The 23,256-nt window shown below is 33.3% G+C and overlaps 1 protein-coding gene across 1 annotated transcript; it reads left to right on the top strand.

Annotated features, from left to right (window-relative positions):
* The first annotated feature begins 3,765 nt into the window (after positions 1 to 3,765).
* LOC142973253 (uncharacterized) lies at positions 3,766 to 22,894 on the top strand. The gene is made up of 10 exons (XM_076114891.1): positions 3,766 to 3,814; positions 6,076 to 6,212; positions 9,548 to 9,756; positions 14,323 to 14,330; positions 14,410 to 14,456; positions 14,747 to 14,828; positions 15,110 to 15,214; positions 15,535 to 15,624; positions 22,348 to 22,463; positions 22,542 to 22,894. The coding sequence occupies exons 1-10, from the start codon at positions 3,794 to 3,796 to the stop codon at positions 22,765 to 22,767; spliced, it is 1,041 nt and encodes a 346-aa protein (XP_075971006.1). The 5' UTR covers positions 3,766 to 3,793; the 3' UTR covers positions 22,768 to 22,894.
* Positions 22,895 to 23,256: the final 362 nt, after the last annotated feature.

The raw sequence follows: 23,256 nt of genomic DNA, 5'->3' as shown, positions 1-23,256 counted from the left end.
TAACACGTTTTTAATATAAATCATTTCTAATATCATACATGAAAAAAAATACATACATTATGCGTTATTAAAAAACTATAAAACAGTTCCACTAAACCTTCAAGGTTCCAATCAGACAAGTCCTTGATGTCCATTAGAAGAACAAGATAAACATTGACAAACAAACCGAAACATGCACTCGAACGAATCACGCATTAGTTTCGTTTGTATCATCCAACAATTATCGAATTTAATATACGGAACGGAATATGATGCAAATGTTATAAAATTATAATAGATTCCGAGGTTTTTTTGTTCCGAGAATTATTTAAATGAAGTTCAGGAAGAACAGTCTTGTAAGGTCTAATCTTGCTTCCAAATTATTGTAAAATTACGTATTCCACAATTCAACATGCGTAACTTAAACAAGATTGATCGATTTGATTTGATCAGCAAACTAGATCAATAGACAAAAGAAATGTGCCATAACGGACTTGAGGTAATGAAACCACTGGTTAAATAATCGTGAAAGATAAAGACACCACGACCATCAAATTCACAAACCCACTATTCATCAACAAGGAGCAAAGAACAAGACAATGTTATTATACGTATTTACAATATGAAAGCTTTTGACACTAATATAAAGACATGCTACGTAATCCTTCTCAATATTCTTTTTACGGATCAATCAAGTATTCTTATACTAAACAGTGTCACGCCTAAACAAGGTCATACTAAGACTTTAGTGAGATAATTTATAATTGCTACATTTTACTAGAATAAGTGCTTGTCAAACTTTAAAACTAGCACGAGATTCATCAGACACCTAATATTTAGGACAATCGTGTTTTAAGCAGTCATTACATCAAGGTATAGCCTGTTAATATAAAACAAGCACTATATGTATGAAGAAATAATGATGTTTAACTATTTACCTTAGGCCCTCGCAGGTAATAAAGAACGTACCGTCATACCTATTTAGCTCCTATAGCTCATAAATAACTTGGGTGAAGAAACGAATTGCGAAACGGCAAACAATTAACAAAGTAGGTAAATGTTCGAGCTTCATAGAATATAGAACATGCAAACACGATTGTTTTACTTAAGACTTAAGATGGAAAACAATGGAATTCAGTAGCACGATTCCCCAACACTATCGACTATCGACAACCGGCTAGCTGTCGAGAAATTTTGTAGGAAAATCTTGTCAACACCTCTAGCAGGCGCCATATTATTATTATGAACTACGTTTGTAGTACATTTAAAACGTCAAACGCTCGACAATTGTCAGTAACGGCTGTAGAGAATCAGGCTACAGATCCAGTCCTATTTATTTACATACCTATTTAACTTGCTTAATAAATATTGCTCGACGATAGATACTCAATGTAATTGGAGCTGTTAATTATGTGGGAAGTGATCACAGCCTACAAAAAGCTGCACTTTGGCTTCCTCTACTGGTTCACATAAAAAACACGACCGGCTCAAAAATCCCTCATCACTTATTCGATTGACTTAATTATCAATTTACACAGAGCAATTTTTGGATCGTAACAGTATTTATCTAACATTTGAAATAGGCTCTACTTCCTTGATATGATATCATTGCAGAAACTTACGAATTCGGGCAGAACGAGTAAGTCTAGTTCAAGACCACTTGTTTAACAACATAGTAGTTGAACTTCATCCATATTTTGCACAATTTGTTATTTTTCAAAACAAGTTTACATTTAACCAGAACTAATTTATCTAATCAATATTGCCACGACCAATATGCTTTTCTGCACAAAGTTACAATAGCATACTCGTAATTTTGTATTTATGAGATTTGTTGTCCAGATGGGTCCAAACATTTCAAGGTAAACGAGACCATATATCATACTAACACCATCATTTTTGAAAATCTGCGACCTTCTGTCCGTGATTCTATGACTTTATGCTAATAGAGAATTAGTTCATCTGAACTACTACTGCTAAAAGGAAACAATTATACAAAATATCAGCTAAAATCCTTGAGGAAAAAATCATTCACTGCTGTTGAAATTCACTAATTGCTACGACCTCTTTACATTTCTCAACAAAAACGTATTGTGATTTAGAAAAATATTATTTGCAAGATTGATAAATTGTCTTTACTGTAATACAAAGGTAAGCTGGTAGATAAATTGTCTTCAGTACACATTTATGCAACAAAATATTTATTACATCTATCAGTGTTCTCACTAAACTAAATGTAATTAAGAAAAAATATATAAATTCGATTTCCAAAGGTAGAAATAATTGTTCCTTTTCTATCCTAACGTGTTCCAGATATATAGCATCTTGATAGACGAACAATGAATAGAAAAAGGTTCGTTTTTATTTTATTCAAAGGGACCCTAAAAATCACCAATCAGCACTTTTCTTGTTAATATCTTCGGAGCGATGTCACCTTATTTATGATTTGTAACATAAAAAATAACAGCCTTATTAAAGGGACTTAATACTTGAACGGCGAGGCATTTAATAATGATTATTATCCTATTATAAAACCGGGTATCGTTAAGAACAGAAGTAGTTAACATTTAATCATTTAAGGAATAATAGACTAGGACAACCAGCATCGCAAGTTTAACGACAAAGGAAAAGATAAAAAGTTATTTATATCACCACTTTAGCAACATTTATTGCTGATACAGTGTTTAAATTTATAAATTATAAAAATACATTTTATAATAACTTTTGGTCAGTTTATAAAGTGACTAAATTATTATTAGGTGTTAAATCATAATAAAACGGCTGCGCGTGACTTGGTGAGACACCAATGCATTAAGTTCAAGCCTTGTCAAGGTAAAGTCATATGACGGCTAATGACTACATAATATTGTGCATCAATACCTCGATAAAGCAAACATAGTCAATTTAAGCATAAAATGTAGGTAAGCAAATTTTTGTTGCCCCAATTTTATGTTTCACACAAGTGTAAAGAGTCTGAATTTAAAATTAAATACAACTGAATAATGTATCGATATTTTCTATTCATCCATAACCGTATTTTATGTGAAATATAAATTATGATAATTATGTAAACAGAAAATGGTGTAGAGCGGGCACCGTTGTAAAGAAAATGTTTCAAATACATATTTCTTTACAAGTATAGTTCCAAAAATGTCGAAGAGCTAACTTGCTTAAGAGCCGATGTCATTAGTGTGTTCTTTTCGTCAGTATAATTAATGATCAGCTCACCCAAGCACTGAGGTCCCACGCGCCGCTTTCGTTAGATGTTGAAAAAGACGTGACTGATAGATTGTATATGACAGGGCAATAAGACAAACAGCCTGTCACTCACGGTCACTTTCATGTTATTATTTCTTGTGTATGACAAAATAATGAGAAGGCGTTAGAAGAAACTTCTTACTTTTTGTAGTTCAATTGCCAAGTACTAGTAGAATTGACAAATGAGGATATTTCATGACCTTCACTTCAAGTAGCGCTAGTCAAAAGGTTGTCCACAAACAGCTGATTCCCAAATAATACTGATTTTGTTAGTATCGTAAAGCTGCAAAGATAAGAAGGAATATTTATCGAAAACTTGCGACTCCAATGCAATCGAACCCAACAGGAGCAAATAATTACAAAGTTTCGCTGACACATTGTGCGCGCCGAGTCCTTCCCACGTTTGCGTAATAATGTGTTACGGGGTCAATGACTTGGATAAGTCCTTGACGTGGCATTGTACCGAGGAATGAAGTCCAGACATGACATTCTTGAAGAACTGGATATAAAGTGTGGGCAGTTGTCCCCAACTCTCAGTCCACTTAGAATCTCTCTGATGAAGAACACGCCCAAAATGGTAAGTAATCAAACTAGTTTGACTTGTGTTAATAGGTACATGTTATGTAATAAATCCGGATTGCGAGAACCCGAAAACAACCATTGATTCTTGATCATTATGGACAATTTCATACTAATAAGCAAATTTGCATTTTGTTGCAATGCATTTCTGGTTTGCTATGGGTTTGTCACCTCCATTTCATAATCATGACAAGTCATAAAATTTCATCATACATTAGGTTAAGTCAAACATTAGTAATTTGTCGTTTATAGACATGCGTCCGTTGTAAGTGTTAGATAACAGGTAGCTCTTGCTTTCTTCAAGTTTACATTTAGGATCTGTTAAGAGAGGTTTCCTGCCTTTTTTAGGAAAGTTGCTATAGTTACTTTTAATCAAATGTAGAGTAGTACCCCATGCTTGTAATGTCAATCTGCTTCACTTTAGGAACACAAAAGGCAATAGATCGCAGGAAAAAGTTGTATTTCATTAGCAATATTATTAAACACACGTGATTCTGATACAACAGATGCAAAGTCTGTAGTTATTTATTATCAAAAGAAAGAAGAAAATAATAAGAATTTATTTGTAAACTCGTTTTACATTATATACAACCTGCTATAATTTATTCAAGCATATTCTAGCAACATTTTAATAGAACAGAATGAATGTGTCATATTGCAAAAAAGTGCAACAAAAAATAAAGAAATCTAATAAAACACTCATATTATCTCCTTTTATGCAATCATTTAAAATGTCAATAATTAATACCTGATTTATGAAAAAAATAAAATACCTTTGAATTTATTATGTAATCACAACTCTACGAATCAATGTATCACTTCTACACTTTCCACCTTATTCAAGGTAGCATGCACCTTTATAGAACTTACAAATTTGTATATTCTTGTACATCTTATAATATAAAAATATACTGAATGATGATGGAACCTAACGCCATATAGGATAACAAGGCAAATCATGTATATAAAATTTCCATGTCACAATGTTACTTACCGTACTCCTCTGAAACGGCTTGACCGAATCTCATGAAATTTTATGAGCATATTGAGTAGGTCTGAGAATCGGCAAACATCTATTTTGCATACCCCTTAGTAACACTTTGTTTTATTTATTTGGCAAAACAATGTTTGCCGGGTCAGCTGGTAATATTATACTAAACTACGCTAAAAGTTCTGAATGGAATTCAACCGTGTCGATAATCATGATGTTCTAACCAACTCATTTGCATTTTATGACCTACGTCCATCAAAATCATATAATAAATATGCGTTTCTTGTATTTAACATATCATAAATCTAGCCATTCAATCTGACATGGTTCTTCAGAGCATCCGGGATGTCTGTCATAAAAAATCCTTTAAGTAAGGTTAAACCTAAGTTATTTATAAAATAGTATGAAATACTAGTCAACAATACAAAACAATTTTGATTGCAGATGTTGTCTTGCTGTTAAAAACCAGTAACCAACTATCACTTTGCTCTATTTCTATAAAATTTTTGAGGATTTATTATAACCCTGTTGACTAAACAGATCAGGAAATTGCATTTGATTTTAAAAATGCACTTCAAAAGGTTTTACCGCAATAATAATATTTAATGTAATAAGTAGTAACAACCCCACATTTTAAAGTTCTCAAATGTGCATATTAATATAATAATAGTTTTACCACATAAACAACTTAAGTAATTTCAGCCACGACCTCATATCTACCCATTTGTGGTCTAAGTACACTACCGTAATAACAATAAAAAAACTTCTGGAGAATGTATCGTCTTCAAACAATAACATTCATCTCAAAAACGCGGATATAACATTCAAAGTACCGATGAGGTCTTAAATCAAATAAATTACTATGTAAGATTCCTATTTTCATGGTCATACCCATCAAAATCTATTACAAAAGAGAACTAGTAAACACGAATATTTGTTGGACTATTTCGTACTCACGATCACTAAAGGCATTCATATAGTTGTTTCTGCATTATGCTAATTTCTTGATTAAAGAAATTAATTAGCTTCAAACTATAATGAATAAAGCATTCTAATGATCATTTTAATAATAATTAATTTTCATAAGTCATTTGAATATTTATAGAAAAACGGATTACAATATTCACCTGACGAAAAACTAACTACATGATTGCAAAACGATGTGGAATAATCGGTGGCGGAGCTGCGAGCGCAACTAGTATTATTATAATGAAAAGCGTAGTTTACTTGACCTGTTGGCCTTGACATTATGGTATTTTGTTGCGCAGGTAAAAGGTGCTCGTCTCAGCGTCCGCCTGGCTATGGTCTTTATGGCATTTGTCACTGTACCTCTAACTAGTTGCCTTGGAGCGCAAATTAAAAAATTTGCATTCAGCAATAATGGATTCGGCACGTACAGTTTTGAGTAAGTGTGATAATGACCATCATTGCGACATAAGTATTATTGTTTTTTAATTCATTTTTTTATGCGCAATATTTTTTGAGTTCTGACATGAATATTATCAATGTTTTTTTAAGTACCTTATTCATCGATAGTTAAAGTCAGCAGCATAACAATACTTTAAACCTGTTTACTGCTTTGTAGCTTTATGAAATAGCAAATATTAACAGCTATTTTAAATAAAATGAAAAAGTCTTATTTTTACGTCAATAGCAATATTGTCGTCACTTTGAATAGAAGAAGCTACGATGAATGCTACATAAGAGTACTATCGACCTTCTAAACCGGTAGATGTAAAATTCACTTGTCGTAAGTGCTTTTCAAGTTCAAGTGCTTCTCATACGTTAAAATACACAAACATTCTATGACATTGTAACCGTACGTAGGTAACAACCAATTTTATGGTCGTCCGTCTCAAGAAACGCGAGAAAAAAAGAGCAAAATTGTAATAGCTTAATAAATATGATCTTTCTAATTTAGTTTTTACGATCGTCTAGTAACATTGTTGACAGGCTAATCTTGAAACCTGTGATGTTATTTCAATAAGGTCATGTGTCAAAAATATATCATAATGACTATAATATGGACCGAGTTACGAAATGGCCACACTGTTGGCGCAAAATAAGACCAAAAAGCAATCATCCTTGATATTTTTAATTCAACTTATTTTATTATTAGTTAAGTCAACATTTTCCTTGGATTTTTAATTTTACACTCTACAACCACAATCTTGCTTATACCTACTTAAGCACGTAAGTATTGCTAATACCTACTATAAGATATTTGAAATAAAAATAAAAGAATATGAATTACTGTTATTCAAACATATCTACGAAAATCACTTTAAAATCATGTTATTTTGATAAGATTAAGTGAAATATCAACATTCATCGCGGATGTTCATTATCTTCATGAGATAATAATCCTTGATTTATGAAGTCTTCAACATAATACAATATCTTTAATAATTCGTACTGAATGTTATAATGAGAGATCGTTTGATTTATAACAAATCTTAGTTAGTAGTTTTATTCGTTTTTGTATTAGTTTTTTCAATGGGAATTACAATTATTACCTAACGACAAATTATTTGTTAGTAGGTACTAAATATAACAGAAAGAAACACAACTAGAAGCGAGCAAAACTCAAAACCAAGTGACTAGTCCATATTAAGAGACTGGCATCAACATGAAAACTTAGTTTTAAGAACCCAAAAAGAGGAACTTAGCACCTTGCTTTTAAATTCTTTCCTTTCTAACCTCGAACTTAAAACACTAAACTTCACGTAAAATCAAACAATATGTAGTCATATAAAAATCTGCATGCCAATATTAATCGAGAAATTATTATTCAGCGACTAATGAATCATCCGACTTATGAATCAAAGAACAAGATAAGACATTATGTCATCATTGAACTTAAGTCTGTAGTCTCAGAAACAAAGTATTAATTAAGACATCGCTTCGATGTGTTAATTACGATAAAACAATTAACATTCATTAGCACGTTTGAAGACAAAACGTTACTAAGACTTGTATTTACTTGCAAAAGTCAGATTACTATCTGTACTAAGAAGCTCAGTGTTTTACAATTACATACATCTACATTTGCATACTTGGCGTATGGGTCTAACAATGTCTATTTATAAAAGTATTGAAACAAATCACTACAAGACTGAATCCGCTATTTGTGAATCTCAGAAACAATATTTTATGTGTGGAAAAGGAACCCATATCTAGGCGCATTTGTAGCGGCATGGCGCTTACTTAAACCACTGCAATATGCGCGTTGTTATTTAACAGGAACAAAGATTCAGTATTTGATCACTTCTGGGAAGCTTAATTGTACCATACAAGGATCGGTAAAGCTTTTGGCATCATTCGTTTTACCGATACTTAAGATAAGATGAGATGAAAAGTGTGCCTACATAGGCAAACTTAAAAACTTTTTTTTGGTCCTGAATACCAGCCTGTTTGACTAAAAAATCTAAGTCGTGACCCCGGAACATTTGGTATGGTAACTATTAGACATTTTAGATGATAGCATATTTTATTACAAATGTTATTTAAGAATTGTATCTTATCGTTAATGCTGTAGGCAATCTAACCAAGAAAAAATTGCAAAACAAAATTATTTACGATGCAATAAATCGCTTTTTATTGTTTTGAAAGTAGTGTTCAAAAATGTTTAGTGTCAGCATTAGCGTATTTCGACCTCTTGGCTTTTGTCCATGAGGAATTCTAATAATCATAGTTTTTGCGTGAGAGTAACGAAATGCAATTTTAGTTGTTAGGCAATAGTATTGCATGATTCGTGTAAGTGTTAAAATTAGTTACGCGATAGTTTTTAAATAATCATAGAATTTCATTATTATATCCGCTAATTAAATGCACGAGTACTTTAAGCCATAAACACATGAGTTGATAATTATAGTACGCTGAGATTATTGTCAAACATTCAACTTCTAACACGTGACCAACAGGACTTTATGCTTGTAACTAATGAACATAGAACAGCATTGAACTTTTCAACAACCATCTTCATGTAACGTGTTGAAAATAAATAATCACAAATGTATTCACATACATTTCAGTATTTGCATTGAATACAGAAAACATATTATACGTAAATCATATTTCTACACAAGCGCAGTGACCCGAGTTGGTCTTTGCCTATGTCTCTTTTGACTGCACATCAATAATGATTATGAAAGTTTGTGAAGTTATTACAAGATATAAAAGCAAGCCTGTATCATAGGCATTTAATTCATATTCATGCTTAATTTCTCTAATACAACTTCCATGTGAGGTGGTACATTTAAAATGTCATCGCGCTATTTACCAATACTCAACGTGTAATGTGTGTCCCACTCAAGATACTCTACTGTCCACAATTTGGCTAAATGATCATCATTCATTTTCTTTATTATTGTGTGTATTAAAAAATCAGGAATTAACAATTGTATCAGGACCCATGATAGTAAATATAAACTTCTGCCTGCGACTTTGTCGACGTGAAAACATTTTTTGGTTTGGAAAGTACACTGCGTTTTAATCCAGGGGGCTGTCACGTATCTCAGTTGACAAATATTTGAATGCACTATGCTGTACATTGTTTTCTTCCTTAGATTATAATGATAAACACGTTACGTCAAAGCAGCAATGTACTGAATAGTGATCATCATTTGACATAGATACACTAGTTTTCAACTGAGATACGTGATAAACCCGCAGATTATAAACTATCCATGTACTTAATTTATCAACTTGAGGATAAAATATTTTATCTTTCTTCCTCAGATATGAAACTTCAGACGGTACCTACAGAAGAGAGGAGGGCGGTCTAGTGTCAGGACCTCAAGACATTCGTTCAATGGTTGTTCGAGGAGAATACAGATACATAGACTCAAATGGAAAGCCGTATACAATGAGGTATATCGCAGATGCCAACGGCTACCAACCAAGTATAAGCGACAACAGCATACGATTCAACGATAGAAGAATTATTTAATTTTATAACACTTACTATAAGAACGAAAAGACTATTAAAATAAGTAACCAAAATCATTTAAACCAATATTTTATTCCTTCATTAAAAAAATCCTACTTTTCTGAATGAATAATTATGTGTATTTCAGCATGTGACAAATTACCTAAAATATTAAATGAACCACGAAAAAGCTTGGAGTTAATCCAATTACCCACTTTAACGTATCTATTTTGACTTAGGAAGTAACATTCTGAATAAGGAAACGAAATTCGCCAATAAATACGGTTATCAAATTGATAGGTCACTGGAGTTTAATTAAATAATTACACATTAGTCATAGCAATCGTCTCGTTTGTTGTGCATTCTTACATCGATTTGCGTATTTGTTCAAATTATTTGTTGATCTGATGAAACACTTCCGAATATTTTCCGCATGTTTGAATAATTGTGCGATATTATATTTTTAGATTACAACAAAATATACATAGAATCTTTATAGTAAAACTATTCTAATATCTGTCTATTTATCTGTAACTTTTTTACGGCTAAGTTGATTAACTGATTTTAATTAAATTAAGCTAGAAAATAGTTTGACAACGAAAATCAAACAAAGGCAATTATACACGTGTACAATTTGCACGTGAGTGGATTACTAACCGCTTTCTACAAAACACACTATACATACTGAAATATCTAAATAGCTACATATTGATTTTATTTCAACTCTACAATTGGTATCTACTCGTTAACCTTTCAACTCAGAATTGTTACCAACAATGAGCAATTCAAAGAAACATCCAACTAACTAGCCATCAACAAAACACATCCTTACTTACAAAACGTATTCTCACATTTCAACTATTATGAAACATACTAGTACAACAGTTTGTTTGTTTGCAACCTAATTAGGTGAAAAAGCGATCCACAGATAATTGTTACGGGTCTGGTTGTGCTTTGTGTCCGTTGTTTGTACATATGTTTGTAAAAGTCCCCGCGGCACAAGAGAAATTCTTAGTGCGGGAGTTGTCTTTCTAAAAAATAAAAAAAGAAGACTAATAATTACAAAAAAAAGATCGCTTATTTATTAATTGTGTACATAGATTACACCTACTTTATAAATCAATTACTTTGTCATTGCTGGACAAGGATCTCTTCTCAAATTGAGGGAGGCATATCGACGGTCCCTACGTACATTCCCTCAAGTGGTACTTACGGGATTTGCCTTTTTTGTTTCCGTGACCTTCCGGTTGTCATATACTTTCGATTGATTAAAGAAAAATTAGTAAAAATGCTTTAATTCTACCCTAAATCAACACTCGACAAACCCCAGAACTACAACACTTCCGATGTAAAATGTCACTAGTGAGAGTTAAGACATTTTACATTGGCAAGTCAACAACACTCCCGCGCGCCTCCCCCGTAACTCCCACATGCGGGCTTGTTGCGCTCGCGCAAAAAAGAAAATGAAAAATGTAAAAGATAAAGGTAAAACCATCAAAATATCATCAGGTAAGTTGAATTTGACGTTTTATTTTATTGTACCTTCTTTAACTTTAATTATTAGTCAGTAAAAAGTTTATTTTTAATTACATTATCAACTTAAATTACTTTTTTGGTAATCGAAACAAGCTTTGTTCAATTCCGACGTAATTAGTCGCTTTTGGTAGTGACGTTATTTTACTTGGGAATGTTTTGAATCAAAAAGTCTTAAGTGTTACATAAGTGTTTTTACGTGGGAGAACATATACTACTGTTTTAAGTAACTGCCACTTAAGTTATTTTACATCGGGAATATTTAATTTAAAATGTAAGTAATTACCATTTCTGTTATTTTACGTTGTTTTTTGTTATTTTTTTCGGGTCCATTTTCGCTAGCATCAAAAGATGAACACTAAGATCTGGCTCAAATCCATGCAAAAAGGAGTCCTACGCCACCCTCGGCTCCATTAGCTTCAAATTTGCTCGGTGATAAAATACTGTCAGATTCAAGTATAGCAGAAATATTGGAATCACCACAACCGACGTCTTCTCTTTGGCTCCAGGGGGTTTCTCAATCACCTTCCGAACATCGTGTTCCTTCATGGACTCCAACTCCCGCTTCATCGTTGCTATTCACTCATGGCTATCAGGTCTTCGAAGGACTTCTTTGTACGAACGTGGTTCTTCCTCTAACTTGCATGTACTGTTGTAGCAATATAGTCCACTTTGTACGCTACGAAGCCTATTCCTCAGAGGATACCTAGGCTCTTCCTCGATATTCACACTTACTGTTCTGACTCTTGTATCACAATGTTCAGCATCAGATTCATTTGAATTCACAGGCTCCACAGATTCAACACAAGGATCTGTATCCACATCTGCTGAGTCTGAGCTCTCCTCCGCATCTTCAATACTGTCTGGGTCTGTCAGACGTGTTTCGTTCTCCACATGCCTCACGAAGTCTTTGAAAAAGTTCAAAGCTTGAGACTTCTCCCTGAGAAAGAAATTTACTAGTGAAATCGTCTACTATTACGAACATGTAACGAGCTCCACCATAAGAACGTTCCGACATGGGACCACACAAATCAGCATGTAATAAACTGAGTTTGTCTTACGCTCGCCTTGCTTCACCCTTTGGAAAAGGTAATCTATGTGCCTTACCTCTTATACAAGCAGCACAAGGTTCCATTACACTTTTACCTCCAACCTCGATGTTAGGCAACTTCCGTAAATCATTCAAGTTAACATGCCCTAATCTACGATGCCAAAGTGCCAACGAGTCTTCAACTAGAACCGTAGCCAAAGCACCATCTACAATAGCAAAACAACAACCTGAGACTTCACTAGCAGTAACCACAAGTTTACTCGTTATCTCGCTTATCGATTGGTGAAACATCCTACAGCCATTAGAATCAAAAATAACTCTCCATCCATTCTGTACCAACTTAGATACCGACAAAAGATTAACTTTCAAGCCAGGCACAAAGGAACAATCTTTTACAGTTAACAAAACTCCTTTCACATTAACTATAATATCACCTTTGCCTTCACTTGACATTCTATCATCATTTGCACACGTCACAACATTCTTATCAGTAACCTTAAAGTCTCTAAACCACTGCTTCTGAAAACTCATGTGTGTCGAGGCTCCACTATCGAGATAAAACGTCGAGGGGCTGAAGGATGTGTGCACCGACAGTGAACACTTGAACAGCATAACGCAACTTTCTTCGACTTCAAGGAAACCGTTGGTAAGCGTGCACCACATCCTTGTCCAGCATCGGGCAATCGGACTTCTTATGACCTTTCTTTCCACATTAAAAGCAGTTGTTTGTTTTGTTTTGTTTCTTCACTACTAAAGCCGAGTTCGACGAGGATTCATTTGAAGAGCTCTGAGCGCTATCTTCTTGTAGAAGCTTTTGCCGAACATTTTGAGAAGTAATCTTCATTCCTGAATGCTCTATTTTATTTTAATGGTCGGTAAACATAAGGTATACCTCGCAAAAGTACCACGGCAACCAAATCGTCATCGAAACTTTGATTGATTTCTTTACGCTTTTGAGCGTGACTCATGACAGCAGATCGGTGGTTTTCCAGCTTCTCATCCAAGAGACAATTCATCAGAGTTATGCGCCTATTTATTCCCTTGTCTTCAAAAATTATTGTCAATGCTACCCACACTTCTTTTGCGTAAGTAAGATTTTGAACATACGGATACAGATGAGATTCTAAGTAAAGGCATATTAACGTGTATGCTTCTTGATCCTTCTCGATCTCGGCTTCATCATCCTTCTTTGGAAGTGTTGATGTATACTTGAAACATTTTTCTCGAGCAACCATATTCAACAAGTACCTAATTATGATTGCTCAATATTATTACTATGTAATATTTTATATCTTTATGATGAAGAAAAAGGTTGCCTATTGTGAAATTAATAAAAAAAGTTTATAAAATATTTCTTTTTATTTTATTATCAGCCCTTACCTCATGGCTTCCAGTATGAAAACACCGTAATTCAATATTATACTCAACGTAAAATTAAGTAAAAGGCAGTTACAATTTAGATCGTTGTTCAATCCCCCATGTAAAGATCAGTAAGTACCACTTAGGTAAATGCTAGTCGGAATGTTTCCGATCTAAAACGACGGTTGTGACCAATGGTACATAAAATGAATATATTTTAACGTTTTTATTTTATTTTCTCATAAAAGACAACAAATAAAGACTTCGTGCAAAATTTCATAGCTCTGCGATTGATAGAACTTGAGATACAAGTGTTTGAAACTTCAAACCGCTCTCCTGTAAAATTTGCGTTTTGCAATTAGGTTATTGTACGTAGGGACCGTCGATATGTCCTTTAACGTTTGTTATCCCGCGAAATATTTTATTACAAGGATAAAGTCGCGTGCATTACCTAGCATAATAATATTATATGTAACGATATTTTCAATACATCGTAAAATATGTCCATAACAATTGAAATTGTTTACGACTGGTTTCACAAGCGACTGGCATGTTGTGCCTTATTATTTACTGAACGTGTCATAATTACTTGACTTTCTAAAACATCCTTCAAAATGATGAAAATTACCGGTTGTTTTTCTTTATACATAGTAAGTGTTGCCTTGAAATGAACATGCTATGCGAAAGAGTGATACAATAGATTTTTGAATTAATATTTTATTGTTGTAGGTGTTAAACAGTTTGATCAAGATATGCAACAGTGCCATTTACACATAGTAAGTTGATTGGTGTCCTATTTTTGATGTTGAGTGTTTTTGAAATTATTTAACAAAGAATTTACCATACATACACACATAATTCAAAAAGAATTAAGGTACCATTGTACCTTAATTCTTTTTGAATTTAGTTTCTGTTGTAAAACAATGTTAGTTTACAGTTTTTCATCAGGCGTATGATAAGTTTTATACAACATTGATTTTGGCATCTTTAAGTTTAATACCAGTAAAATATAATATTAGGAATAGGATAAACTAACAGGTTTAATATGAACAATCTTGTATTACAGTGAAGACATTGAACTAAGGCGAATATTTCCGTCAGAATTTCCACAGGACACAATAAGGAAAAGTGGCTCGCCAGATCCTGAGGTAAAAAAATAACTTTATGGGTTATTAGAATAACCACTGTAGTGGTCTAAATAGTTCACCCAATACTGTTTAAATGGTACTTTTTGACATTATTGAAAAATATTTAAAGGACCTACGAAAAGATTCTGTCATCAACCTAGTGATTCGACATCAAATTACTTCTTCGAGATGAACTGTTACCTGTTGCAGAATAAAATGATACATTATTACTAAACCTAACATTTGCCTTAACGGTTATACAAATTCAGTTTCACAGTGCGCAATAAAATGATTTCTTCTAGCACTTAGGTCGTTACGCTGAGTTAAAGAACTATTTCAAGAATCCCCATTCACACTTGAACAGCCATTTTGAAGAACTTGTGTGCTATGAGAAAGATGACACTAAGGTAATTATTTATTTTAATTCAGAAATACATAACTACTAAATATAATTTTCTTATCAGTAGCACGGTTTACAACTGGCAAGAAGAAGAATATAAAAAATACAATTTTTTATGGAAAAATACATATCATATTTTTGCAAACGTCTGCCTAAGGATCTAGGTGAAAACCATATAAGGAGAAAGTGGTAATAAAAATTGCACTATTCCCAATTGCAGCACAAAGGGACCCTGCATAAATACATATGCAAACTATAATATATGCTGTTTGAAAATACTAAGAGCCACATTTTGTATATAATTTAAACACACATTTATCTATTCAGCTATGCAAGATAGATGTAGAACGCTACGCTCCAGAAGAAGACTCTTTCTACTTGTCGAAGGGAGTGGAGAGTCACGTGGACCGTCGACGAGTCTACTGCTTCATGCTACTGTGTTTCACTGAAGACGAACTCGATAGGGTCGTCGCCTCGTTTTGAATATAAAATACATATTTACTTATCTGTACTTTCATTTATCAAAGCAAAATTTTATTAAAATTTTATATAAATTTTAGTCAAGTGCTACAAAATTCAGGAGCATATTTTTATATTGTTCGATACCTTGCGAAAGGTTAAAGAGTAAAATAGTTAAACCACACATTATTCACAGCAAGATTTGAAGGATACGATTCACAATTCCCGATACGGATCACGTATTAGTTTTCCTCGCTGGTGGAATAGATTCTATTAAATACATTTATTAGCAGATCCTCAACCAATTTAACCGTGTGTATAGTCAAATGTACATGCATTCTACACGTGCTGCATAATTATATTTCAACACAGTGTAATATTTTAAGAAGATCATTACCTCTTTAAACGTAATGGCAAATCTATACACCTTAACCCATAAATGAGCCTAAACCTTAACCCCAATCATTATGGGCATTACAACGCTACAGTAATTTGTATAACAACTTTATTATGTCTCAGTTGCACATCAGTTACTTTGCTCAAGACATAAGATTTTTATCGTTCACGCCTAGACGGTACACGAGACTTACGTAAGTAAAAGACAACGAAGTCGTGAATCCTCCTTTGTCTACCCGGATTCATTTCGAAGAACGCTTATTCAAATTCTGACAGTATTACAATTCGATTGTGGCTTTCCCATGACCAATGAGGTGTATCTTCGCAACGGTCGTCCAGCGAATCACGGAGGCAGTGAAGCAACCGATTCTTTGCAATCTTTAAATGAAACAGACGGTTTACAACCGTGCATCAGATGTATAGGCAAATAACGTGCGTTCACAAGATCCTATCTGTGAGTTATTGGTCGTAGTGACATGATATTTACAAACAGATCGTTGATAAGTGCTTCAGATTTTTTATAGAGAACACATTTATCGTATCCGGATGGTATTGCGTTCCACTTCACAAGTACTTAAGGTTACAAAACGATTCATTGATGGTCGATACGTCAATGTGAATCAAAGATGTAATGAAATCATTACAAATATCATACACCTAGTCGGATGTAGCTCGTTACTTTTAACGATCGTGACGAAAGTAAGTTGAACCTTATACCTTTCGTTATCGGTGCTCTTTTTAATTGCTAATTATTTCATAAAATTAGATTAATTTTGACACAGTAGTTTTTGAGATATTGCAATAATTACGAAAATAAACCATTAATAAATATATTTATGTTAATCGTTCTTCTTTAGTAATCAAAAATCACAATACCATTTTTACAACAGTACCTATAATTTTATACAGACGTTGGACAAAAATTATACATTGGTCTACAAAAGCTTTGCAATCGAATCGTGAGTAAGAGCTAGACAGAAATGATGAGAGGCACTTAATATAACAATGTTCACAAACTAATATTGTATTGGAAGTGATCTTTATTCGTCGAGTTTAGTACTAGACACATTATTCGAAGAAAAAACTGATCTTAGATTTGTTTTGGTTAGGTGTGTAATGTAATAAGGTTGTTCTTGGTATGGAGCTTAAAGTTTAGTACAGCACAAAGAGTAAAGTTTCGCACCCTATTATAAGTCAAGTAGCTTCATAGGTAAATGTAGGTGGTTTATTCATTACGTGTCCTAACCACAACAGTTGGATCAATCACTTACGATCGACTAGAGATCAATTGAACGAAGGCTAATCATATAATGGATACAATACGAGCATGGGCCAATAAGCTGAGAGCTGCATCGCATTGCATGAGTGCATATGAAAAATATAAAATTATTAAAACACGCATATTCTCGAAATGCATAAAACTTGACCTACTCAATGGAATGTTAATATTTATTTAGTTATGTAAAATGAGGTGTCATCGTGGTGCCGACAAACTGTTATGTCATTATAACCTTGTACTACATAATATTTAAATGTGCAGTGATTATGATAACTATTGATTCTTAGTAAGCTTGTCGTGACGCTTTTAAAGTTTGACCTAAAATTTGAGACGTATATTCTTATAAGGAAAGCGACGGGTGTCAGAGGTCAACAGCGCGGTGTCTTCGGTTCAACACACTGTGACGTAAGCGGACCGGTTGGGAACTAACCTCCTCAATCGCCTATAGGATAAAATGTATTCATAGAAATGATGAAATTCGATTTACAAAATGTTTTTTGTTTGTTTTTCCTCAGTTTTGAGATGATTGTTTCATAGTTCGCAGGTTAGTTTGATAACTACTGTTACGTGATATTACGTCTCATATAATACTTTGTATTAAAATAAGAAGTTTTATTAATTAAAATAAACATTGTAGTGTTAAGTAAAGAAGTTAATTCGAATTTTATTTAATTTACCTTAACTATTCTATTAAAAGAATCCGTGAATTGTTGCAAACAAAACAATTTACTTAAGAATATTATACTTTAAAACATAAATATTAGGTATCATACAAACATGAAATCACATTTTCTGATGTAATGTAAACGTAACTTAGAACTTGAGGCGCGGAGGTTGCACGCTCAGTCTACAATTTCAGCCAATTCACACGAGTAAAAAGCTTTTGTGCTGTTTACTAAATAAAATTAAGAGCAATTACTCATTGCAGTGTAATATAATAATCGTGAAACAGTTCATTACATAACGGCGAGATGAATCAGTACATTGTGTTGCACTCGGTGATGTTCACACATAGTCTCATCACAAACCAATTGGTTACAATATTCAGCGCAAAATGTAAAACCTTGACCTTTCTCACATAATTGTCGACTTAGCGCTGTGGTTTGTACGTTTATTAATAAATAACATATTACCTTAAGGACTTTAGACCTTATTCTTTTATAAATAGAAGCTATTTTTACATTGCATTCTAATGAAATGCATCATCTTCAAATAACATCGGCCAATGAGAATGCTAAAGGCCGCTTAGTCGCTTTAGCTGATTGACATTCCCATAACCTTAATACAGTACATATAAATTCCTTGAATTTTTCTTGGCGTATTACATTTTGCATGGTTATAAATAGCATGCATATAATAGCATGGTATTATTTTGTTGGAGTACACAAACCCGACATTTATTAACAAAAAATTTTTTTCTGAAAAATCTATTGAATATAATTTACTTTTATCATGCTGTTTAGTGTCAGTCGACATAATAAAGTATCATCGAAAATGCTATACAATTTACCTACATAAAACGTCTCCTTGAATAAAAAAAAATTGCTGAATACTTACTTTACTCATATCTACAGCTGACAAAATTTAATACATATGACTACGAATCTAGAAGATTTATTTTGACCTAGGAATACACCCGTTCATGTTATACGCCACACATAAAATACCAAACACTGTCAAGCTTTAGTTACACTTTTTGGTAGATTCTTTGAAGGCTTTGAGCGTTGCACATATCCATTGTAATACGGTATTAATTTTTACTACCAATTCCCACCGTACCATAACTTAAAAATCTGCCTGCTATAAATAAAAAGGTATAAACATTCGTGTTTTTTAATCGTAATTATTAGCTTCTAAACCTTGCTCTAATTCAAAAGATTAAACACCACCTTACTGAAGTATTCCGAGTGGTTTTATTTCTGTCAATTCTCTTGTCCTTTATGTGTGATGTTACGTGTTGGTACCATTTATTAATCTGATGTAAGTCATTACTTGTGAACCCGATACTTTCTCCAAGATAACTCTTAGCCAACTGCTCATAAAGCCAACATCTTTGTCAAAGGATTTAACATTCTAAACAATAACCGTGAAACTTAAAACAAAGATCATTAATTCTGACATCCTATTACATAGTAGGTAAATAATTTGTCAATCGCTAAATGAGTTCGTAATCACCGAGCAAAAGGATTAAGAGAATGGTCTTTGAACATCCTGATGTCAGTCACTAATTATTGTCCAAGCTTTTAAATGTTGACTATTATGTTTGAAAAATAGACTAGACGACTAGTAGACTGTTGCGGAACTGGTACATTATGAGGCGGCGATGTTGCGCAAATAGATATACAATACGCTCCACCCTATCAATGTCCAAAGCTAAAAGAAAGCTCTTAGCTTGTTTTGTCAAATACAAATTCGAATAAACTTTATAGTGACACCTTTATAGCGAACATTTCGTAACTGGACTTGTTTTGACGTTTTATTTGCTACAAATAATACTGGCTGCATAGATATTTGCTATAGTTCAATTAAAATATAAACGTCAGAAAAAAATTGAACCGATTTACTTTCGGGACGAAAAGTGGTTTGTTTTTTCTTATTTCTTCACAGTAAAAGTAGAGGTTTTCTTCGGCAATAAGTATTATATAAAGATGTACACATTTCACCTAATATTTCAAGCTTTTTATACTATTTTACACAATCAAGTTAGCGTAACGTCTTATGATATTTTACATATTTAACAATAAAATTGGTAGCGACAGCCACTTAACCTATCGACTTTATGACACCAATGACTAGCAATGTCTCGCTCTACCAATCAGTGGGTTACAGAAACTCTATAAATCACGGCCCTTGACTGCTCATCTAAAATATTTTAAACAGGCAATGTAGAAATAAATGTAAAAACATCATAAATCTGACCTTTTACATAATAGAATATCAATGTTTAACAATATATGATGTAATTAATTTGATGATCCGTGAACGAATTGCATTATTCACACTTTCTTGGACTTTTTATTTATTTATTTTTGTACCTATAATAGCATCATGTTTACAACCTTAAATCTATAAAACAAGTAATTATCTAAAGGTAACTTATACAAGTATAACATAAATACTACTTCTTCTTCGGTCTATCAATACTTTTGTGATGTTAAAGCTAGTGGAAATGATATTATTGTTATGGGATAGGCAATAGTAAATAGTGCATTTACATACGCGTACGTTCATAACATCTATTAGAGCTCAATCGTAACTCGGAAGCATCAGATTCGTGGGCCAAGCCATTACATAAAATAATAGTACAAGTAGCACTGCATGTATTCCTGTCCATTCACTAGTATTAAGTACATTGTAATTCATAGTAAACACAAAATATTCAACAGCGTACATTAACTTCTATAAGAATAATGTAAATGTATGTTCTGAGTGCTATTACACTAACAATATTACAAGTAGGCGGCTAATTTTCTGATTGTGCTAGCGTTATGTAATTAATTCATAAATTAACACGGTTTCCAGGGCGAATGTTACTTGGTCATGCACCAACTAATGAAAAGATGTAGAAATATAATACAAATTAATTAATGTACCATTTGTAGAATTCATCATCCTGTGACTAGGAAGCTCTTCTTTGATTTACTTGAACTAGATCAGACGACGTTTATACAACCGAGATTATACTTAGGAATTCCGCATGGAATGTAAACATATAAAAAAGGATGATCATTTATACATTGGTGTTACTCATCAAGCCACGTTATAAGATAAAAATATATATTTTTTAAAATACCCTTTTGGTTACCTGTAGTACTAATTTTAAGTGATCAACATCGTTACAAAGATTTGCGACCAAAACAGGAAAAAATGAATTTGTATTTGTTTTATTCCTTTTTAGTGCGCGTTTCTTAGTTTGGAAAACACAAATTTTGCCAAATATTTGGTTGTTTTTATAACAGTAACATTTGTTATACATTTTCTAAATACCATGTGTGATATATTACCTAGTCATGTTTAAGTGTAGATTCTTGAAGTAGATGGTGATGTCTAGTTCCGTAAAGCTATAACACGCGCCCACGTTTTAAACACAGCAATGTCACATCAATAATCAACTGACCTATTGCAGGAATAGGTCCCTTGTCAAAATATGCACCAAAAATGTATGACACCTTAAAAGTTTAGCCTTTAGGTGGAATTTACATCATACGAAGACGCAAAAGAACTTTTGCATTTGCAAACAAACGATGACAATTATTTATATTCCATCACATTTATACTCAATTTTAATGATACTTTATTAAATGCATAGCAATTGAAGCCTATTTAACATTATTGGTTTTAATAATAGATTCTGATGTTTACTATATTACACGTCAACGATCGCAATTACGTGTTTATTGCTATAATAACGATATGCGAAGTGATTTAATTACCTTGTCTAACAGTTCATTCATATTTACGATGCTAATTAGATTTTATATTATGTACTGAAGTGTAATCTTGACCACAGTTGTATATTTGACGTGGTTCTCGTATAAAAGTGTTAAGAACAGTATCATGAGAACACAGCTCTAACCTTTAACATTGACATTTATAGGGCTATTATTGTTTACATAAGAAAAGTACAGGCCAAATTAAATGTTTAGAAACACATGGGTAGGTACCCAAACTATCGGTTAAATCTCTGTATGTATGTGCCGACGATGTCTGTCTGTCCGCTACATTCACTGTTCTGTACGACAGATGCTGCATCTAGTGCCATACGGTAATAAGAAGCACCTTACTGCCCCAGTCGGGGTGTTGCAACGCTGTATTAGAAGAAATACTTACGTTGGTATATAAGAGAAACGTTTGGATACGTAATCATCCCACACATCAAGTGGTCTCTGAACAGGGCAGCCGTACAAACAAACCAAAATGAAATCGGTTGGTACCAGTGACGTCATGGATTAGTGATGTGAAAGTGAAATGTGAATTCGGGAATTAACGAAAGCATTTTGTTTCAGTTTGTGATTTTCGCTTTGATCGCTGCCGCTTGGGCTGCACCACAACAGAACCCTCAGGATGTCCAAATTGTGCGCTATGACGTCAACAATGCAGGACTTGATTCATACAGTTTCGCGTAAGGATCTTGATTCTCATGGTATCAGGGATCACACCTGGGTCTTTGTGACTTGATTAACTTAATTTTTGTTTGCAGGTGGGAGCTGTCAGATGGATCAAAGCACGAAGAACAAGGACAATTGAAGAACCAGGGAACAGAGAATGAGGCTATTGCTGTACAGGGACAGTATGCGTGGGTCGGTCCTGACGGCGTCACATACACAGTTAACTACATCGCCGACGAGAACGGTTTCCAGCCCACCATTGAACAAGGTCCCGGTGGCGCAGTCCCGTCCGCCGTAGTCGCCTCCCTCCTAGGTTAACCTTAAAATTTTCCATTGGAAATTAATAAGGCCCCTGTAAATACTCAGATGATGTATATAATATTTATATACTGATTCATTATTATAGTATTATTATTAATTAATAAATATAGTGAAATTAATTATAGTTTCTGCTTTTTATTTCATCAACTCGCTGATTCGAAAGCTCGTGTCTCAGAACAGAACAAACTTTTCAATACCATATTTTTATGATATAAAATAAGTTCTTGTTATGTTAAAATCTATCGCTAATAGTCTGGGTTTTCTGTCTTATTTTGCCTATACTTCGAAATTAATCGTCCACAAGAATAATTTTATACTTTCGTTCCCTACAACTTAATAACATCTAAAAATAATGAAAAAATTCGAACTTCTTACAATAAGGTATTTATTGCGGGGTTTTGTTCTGGAATTGTTGATCTCTATTATACCTTTGACCTTTGACAATATTGTTTTCAATTAAGCCAGCGCATAGTGTTTTATACACAC

The sequence above is a fragment of the Anticarsia gemmatalis genome, chromosome 5, assembly GCF_050436995.1.
Source record: "Anticarsia gemmatalis isolate Benzon Research Colony breed Stoneville strain chromosome 5, ilAntGemm2 primary, whole genome shotgun sequence".
In the NCBI taxonomy this organism is placed as follows: Eukaryota; Metazoa; Arthropoda; class Insecta; order Lepidoptera; family Erebidae; genus Anticarsia; species Anticarsia gemmatalis.
The sequence above is the reverse complement of the archived record's forward strand: the minus strand, read 5'-3'. Positions and strand labels throughout refer to the sequence as shown.